This window comes from Poecilia formosa, unplaced genomic scaffold (assembly GCF_000485575.1).
Source record: "Poecilia formosa unplaced genomic scaffold, Poecilia_formosa-5.1.2 Scaffold631, whole genome shotgun sequence".
Lineage (NCBI taxonomy): Eukaryota > Metazoa > Chordata > Actinopteri > Cyprinodontiformes > Poeciliidae > Poecilia > Poecilia formosa.
This window is the reverse complement of record NW_006800570.1, coordinates 119,741-125,597: the sequence shown is the minus strand read 5'-3', so window position 1 is coordinate 125,597 and position 5,857 is coordinate 119,741. Positions and strand designations below refer to the sequence as shown.

Below are 5,857 nucleotides of genomic sequence, written 5' to 3'. Positions count from 1 at the left end.
TGCCTTTCAGCCTGTGAATGTAAAGTTTACCTGGAGAGAGCGAGCTCAGCTGGAGGATGAAGAGGAACTGAAGCAGCTTCATCTTGGTGTCACAGCGAGGAGGTGATCCTCCACATGAACCTCTTCTTCTTCTTCTCAGACTGAACTCTGCATCGCAGCAGGAAGTGAAACATCAGAGGCTCCAACTCTCTTCTTCTGCTTTCAAAAACGGCTGAGCATGAAAAATAAAATCATTGGCATCATGAAGGAAACTTTACTGTGAATATCCAGGTTTAATAGCCATAAAGTCTCACCGTAAGAGCATAAAAATACCATAAAATAAAACCATTAAGCCTGGTCTGACTGTTTACCCAATTAAAAAATAACATTTACAGCTTGAGCGGTTAGAATCTAAAAATAAATTATTATTTTAACATATAATTAAACAGATACACAGTTTTAGTAAAATAATGCTTAAAACATGGACGTCCTAACATCTTACCCAAACCGTGTGCTGCTATAAACCGGGCTGCTACCAACACGAAACATTTCAGCTCCAACCTATCCTCGGTCTTTTGGTCGTTAAGCTGCCTTTGTGTTAACAGTTAAACCGGAAGTTTCCCCTTCACAATAAAAGCACAAACCATCAAACAGTTAAAACCAAAATGCAACAGGCACAAACGGATACCAGCTAATAAATCAATTAACTAATTTATGGTTATTTACAATTCCACCAGTTTTATGACTGATTGGTTTGTACAATAACAACAATAAATAAATTTAAGAAAAGTAATGCAGAGGTTCGGTTTCCTAGCAACTAAAGAAGTTTTGGTACAAGACCTACAACTGATAAGCTACTAGAGCATTAACCTTTGTTACCGTCTCTGTTCCCAAAGCTTTTCCTTTGACTTTCCTCTCCGGACGCCAGGGGGCGCCAGGTGGGCGGTGGATTTCAGGACCAGCAGGTTTTAGGTTTTAGCGGTTCAGCCGAGTCCAAAATTATGGAGGACCAAAACTGACATAATTAAAAATAAAAGCAGAAATCTATATTTTTTTCTTTTTCCTTACACATGCGTTTTCATCAGAAATGTATGTGGTATTTTTTTCCTTATACATGCATTTCTGCCAAAAAAAAATATATTTTCTTTTGTGGTTTTTTTTAAATATTTCAAATCAGGAAATATATATTTTGTTTAGTCTCTTCCTTATACAAGCTTTTGTTTTTTTGTCATCAATCAAATGTTTTTCTCTCTCATGATTTTAAAGCTTTTAGGAAAAATAAAGAGTTTTTTTTTTTGTTCAGAGAGAAAACACACACACACACACACACACACACACACACTCATGGATTTAAAACAATGAGACGCTGGCTGGCTGCTTTGTTTGAACACTTTATTTTATAAAACTGAACAGCTGCTGCGTGTTTTCAGAAGTAGAGTTTGGCCATGGCCTGCAGGAACCTCTTCTTCCTCTTCTGGGCCGCCAGCTGCAGAACCTCCTCCGGGTTGCTGCTGTTCAGCTCCGTCTGTCCGATGGCCTTCACCTGGACAGGTGGAGCACAGCACCATCACCCTCACATTTAAATCAGTCTGCCAGGGGAAAGTTAAAGCACGGCTAAAAGGTTCCCGTTGTCCAGGTTCAGAACAAATCAGGGAAAATGATCAGAAACTTGTTCTGGGGTTTCATCCTTAAAGCTAGCATACGCACAAAATGGCATCTGAAACTTTCCACTTATGTACTGATTTAAAACACAAAGTCGACATGAAAATGTGCGTCCAAGTCTGACGCACGCACACAGTCTGGTTTGTTTGGAAGCTAAAGGAAATGTTGACAGATGGAGGTGGGAGCTGAATCCACACCGTTTGATTCCCTCAGACATTTAGTTATCGGACTCCAACCAGAGGTTTAAAAACGCAGAGCGATACGAGCCTTCGCTGCTGAGCCTCAACATCATGAGAACAAAGAAGGTCCATAAGGCCGGAGTCCTAAACCAGTCAATGTTTAGACGGTTTCTCACGGTCGCCTCCCCAGCTTTATTTTATTACCACAGATTAAGAATAAATCCTGACAATGTGCAAACATCCCCAGTGATTAATCACCGACGAATGAACCCTGCCTGAAGGAACAACGTAACTCTGTGAAGGCATCTGTGTTTCTGGCCCATCGGAGGATCAGGACAGATCCTGGTGATATTTGGACCTCTACAACTTCTTCTTCTTCTGTTTTTATATTCGTGTGCAGTCATGGCGCTGCGTTGATCACATACTCTGGTTCTGTGTTGAAAAGCAGCAGATGCCGTAATAACTGTGGCCAGTAGGTGGCGTGTAGCTCAGACTGCAGGCCTCAGTCTGCTCCACGAACACAGAGGCAGATGGTAGCAGGTGACGCCACGGCGCCGCCGAGGCAGAAACCAGGCTGAGCTCTGAAGAGCCCGAACCCGGAACGACGCTCTGGAAACCCAACATGGAAACCTGGCGGTTAGGAACACCAGATGGGGATGAAGGCTGACTGCGGTTCATGCTAACCAACTGTGGCTTTGTGACATTTTAAATGTTTTTACGATGCAGGGCTGTTGGTCATGAAACAACACTGACCATCAGCTGGGCTGCGCAAACGAACGCCGAGGTTCCCAAGGTGCTTTGCATCGACCTTAATGGTGAAATGTGTGTGCAGAACCTGACCGAGCTCTGAGGTCCAGCTGTGATTCACAAAGGAAAACGGCTGCTGGTGTGCGTACGCTTGGTTTTAAAAATGAGTGAGTGATTCCGTGAGTGAAACTCCTGCAGCCGGAGGACTTACAGCGATCTGCCTCTTCTCCGTCTCGCCGCGTTTGTGGTGAATATCTGAACTCAGACTCAGGAGGAAAACCAGGTCAGGCGGAGGCTGCAGGGGAAGGTGTGGCTGTCAGCAGAAAGGATACGAGTCAGGTACTCCAGGATGGTGACGTCCCAGATGTAGTCGTAGAAGGAGTCCATGGCGTCGTGGCTGTGGAAACATCGGTTAGAGACGCCTCGGCAGGAACGATCGCATCCAGGTGAGCTTTACCTGTTCTGCTCCTGAAGAGCTTTGAACGCCGTCATGTAGTCGACCTCCCGGAGAAACTGGCACAGAACGGCAACCTGGGGATCAGAAGAACAGACGGAGTGAACTTTGACCCTGATCGCACCTGCAGGTGGAAGGCCGCTGTGACCTCTGACCTGTGTGTGGCAGTTCATCATGGAGCAGCACTTGATCATCCTCTTCAGAACCTGCAGAAGACAGCGGCGGGTCAGACAGGCTCTTCTTCCACCTGCCTGGTTTGGTTCTCACAGCTGCGCCCTCTACTGGCCAGCGCTGAACTGATCAGGTTTTCCCTTTAAGCACATCCTGATGTTCTCACAGGAAGAACGTCAACGGCTGCAATGATCCCCAACTGAGCGCGCTCCAAACTGCAGCAGGGATTTATTAGTGAGCCACCTAACAGATGGACTTCATGGTGACCAAAATGAAACCAACCCAGCCTTCATTCAGGATCTGTGACGTGTTCATGCAGGAAGGCCGGCTGCGTCTCCTGAACCACCGTGTCCAGGTGATCTGGACCTGGGACAACCCAGTGTGGTCCGGAGGAGAAGCCAACCCTCAGCATCACAGGTCCTCCACCCTACTAAACGTTTCCACAGTTTGTTTCAGAACCTGGAGCGTTTGTAGCAGAGTTTGAGTTGAACTTCCTCCCAGAAACCTGCCATGCAGCCAACTGAAGTGTTTTATCCGAACCCCGGGCCGACCCAGTAGAGGCCCGAGGGGCCCACCATAAAGAAGAGCCTGATTGTTCCCAAGTGTCAACCACATGGCCAATTGGCACACAGTAACAGCGACTGGCCGTGGGTTTCCCAAGGAGACGGTTTGCAAATGGCCGCCCTCTGCGATGTGTTCACACTGACCACGGCGTGACCAAATGGCCCAAAATGCTTCCACCCAAGGCCTTCTGCCCGACACCGGCATCAGCAGCTGCAACAACAGGCGTGACGTTTCACCTGGTCTGTGTAGACATCAGGAGGAACAGGTTTGGTGAAGAAGTCTGAGCACACAGCTCCAGCCTGCAGGTAAAAGCTGAGCGCCGCCGAGTACTGATTGGTCACTGCAAAGAGATCAAAACACAGATTCCTCTTAGTTGCAGGTGGCCGGCGCTGCAGGTGGCCGGCGCTGCAGGTTGCCGGCGCTGCAGGTGGCCGGCGCTGCAGGTGGCCGGCGCTGCAGGTGGCCGGCGCTGCAAAGTAGATGTCTGCCTGCGTGACGAGCCAGGCCTGGTTGTTGGGGTTCAGCGTCAGCGCGTAGGACACCAGCTCTTTGACCGTCACAGCCACCGCCTCCACGTCCACCGCCTGGATGCTGCTCAACACAAACACTCTGGTCACTGACAGCTGCACTGAGGAGACAGCAGGGGGCGCTGCAGCTTCATGCCCGCTGCAGAACCAGGAACTCACTTTGGAAGAGAGGATGGCCAGATGGAGAGATGCTCGGCTGTCACTTCGTTCACTATGTCGTCCTGAGGAGAAATGATTGAAACATAAACTGACCACCTTGAACTCAGCAGAAGGAGATCTGGCGGCAGGTTCAGAGACGCACCCGAACGATGCTGTGGAGTCTCACAAACAGCGAGATCAGAGTGGTCAGCACCAGCGGCTCCTGGGAGGAAGAGGACGGTCAGAACCCAGAGCTTCACACTGAAATGTTTCTGAAGGTCGTTACTCACTCTGAGTTTCTTTGTGAAGGTGATGAATTTACTCCTGGAAGGGAAACAGAGCAGAATGATGCGACAGACGGGTCCAAACGGCCGGGCAGTGCGGCCCGATGCCGACTCACCGCTGCAGGATGCCCAGAGACGATTCGCGCTGCTTGATCAGACCCAGGCGGCCGTCGCTGCTGCGCTTGTGCTGGACGGAGACGCTGCAGATCTGCACCACCACCTCCCACAGCTCCTTGGCAGTGCGCCGACTCTCTTTAGGACCTGGGAGCTCCTTGCAGGTGGAGGCCAGGAGCTGGCCCAGCTTCAGAACCAGAACCAGAGAACATCATGACACCTAGGCCTTCTTCAGCCGGAGGGAGCAGCAACGCGTGGCGGTTTACCTTGATGTATGGGTTGTTCATGACCAGAGACGGAGGCACCTGCAGCGTCAGGTAGTCGTTCTCCCTCCAGTTCAGCATGAAGGCGACGCATTCCTCCCCGATCACCTGACGCAGGGGAACGTCTGCCAGAACCAGGAGAACCTTCAGGTCACCACCGCACTGACCCGGTCCTCAGTTTGCTCCTGTTCTGGTTCTGATCGGGATCTTTCATCTAGTTAAAACCTGAAACTCAAGCAGGTGGAGGGGGAAGAGTCTACAGGGGAGGAAACTAGAGGAGGAGCCAAAGGGGGAGGAGCTTAGAAAGGGAGAAGCCCAGATGGGAGGAGCTTAGAGGGGGAGGAGCCTAGAGGGGAGGAGACTAGAGGGGGAGGACCATAGAGGGGAGGAGACAAGAGGGGAGGAGCTAAAGGGGGAGGAGCCTAGAGCGGGAGGAGCTAAGGGGGAGGAGCTTAGAGACGGAGGGGCTGAAGGGGAGGAGCTTAGAAAGTGAGAAGCCCAGATGGGAGGAGCTTAGAGGGGGAGGAGCCTAGAGGGGAGGAGACTAGAGGGGGAGGACCATAGAGGGGAGGAGACAAGAGGGGAGGAGCTAAAGGGGGAGGAGTTAACGGGGGAGGAGCCTGTTCTGTTATCTTGCCCCTCAGACCGGACGTTTCTGGTCTGACCCAGAAACTCTTCAGGATCTTCCAAACTGAGATGGAGCTCTGTTCCTCTCCTGAACCATTACAAACAGCTGGACCCGACCACAACCAGAACCTGCAGTGGCACCAACTCA

The 5,857-nt window shown here is 50.3% G+C and overlaps 1 protein-coding gene and 1 long non-coding RNA gene across 6 annotated transcripts in view; both read right to left on the bottom strand.

Annotated features, from left to right (window-relative positions):
- The window catches only part of LOC103130397 (uncharacterized), a 1,670-nt gene extending 732 nt beyond the window's left edge, over positions 1 to 938 (bottom strand). The window contains exons 1-2 of one of the 2 annotated variants that reach the window (XR_475204.2): positions 482 to 938; positions 31 to 211 (exon numbers count right to left, since the gene is read on the bottom strand). This is a non-coding gene — a long non-coding RNA (uncharacterized LOC103130397). The remainder of the gene's footprint in view (positions 1 to 30; positions 212 to 481) is intronic. The other variant, XR_001660246.1, reaches the window with a different exon arrangement.
- A 414-nt stretch (positions 939 to 1,352) lies between these two features.
- The window catches only part of ints8 (integrator complex subunit 8), a 16,320-nt gene continuing 11,815 nt past the window's right edge, over positions 1,353 to 5,857 (bottom strand). For 2 of the 4 annotated variants that reach the window (XM_007541781.2, XM_016665896.1), the window contains exons 17-28: positions 5,086 to 5,207; positions 4,822 to 5,006; positions 4,712 to 4,745; positions 4,585 to 4,644; positions 4,443 to 4,504; positions 4,230 to 4,347; positions 3,993 to 4,097; positions 3,177 to 3,227; positions 3,025 to 3,098; positions 2,900 to 2,964; positions 2,779 to 2,822; positions 1,353 to 1,522 (exon numbers count right to left, since the gene is read on the bottom strand). In XM_007541781.2, the coding sequence (XP_007541843.1) occupies positions 1,406 to 1,522; positions 2,779 to 2,822; positions 2,900 to 2,964; positions 3,025 to 3,098; positions 3,177 to 3,227; positions 3,993 to 4,097; positions 4,230 to 4,347; positions 4,443 to 4,504; positions 4,585 to 4,644; positions 4,712 to 4,745; positions 4,822 to 5,006; positions 5,086 to 5,207 (1,037 nt within the window). In that variant the 3' untranslated portion in view covers positions 1,353 to 1,405. The other 2 variants (XM_016665897.1, XM_016665898.1) reach the window with 2 other exon arrangements.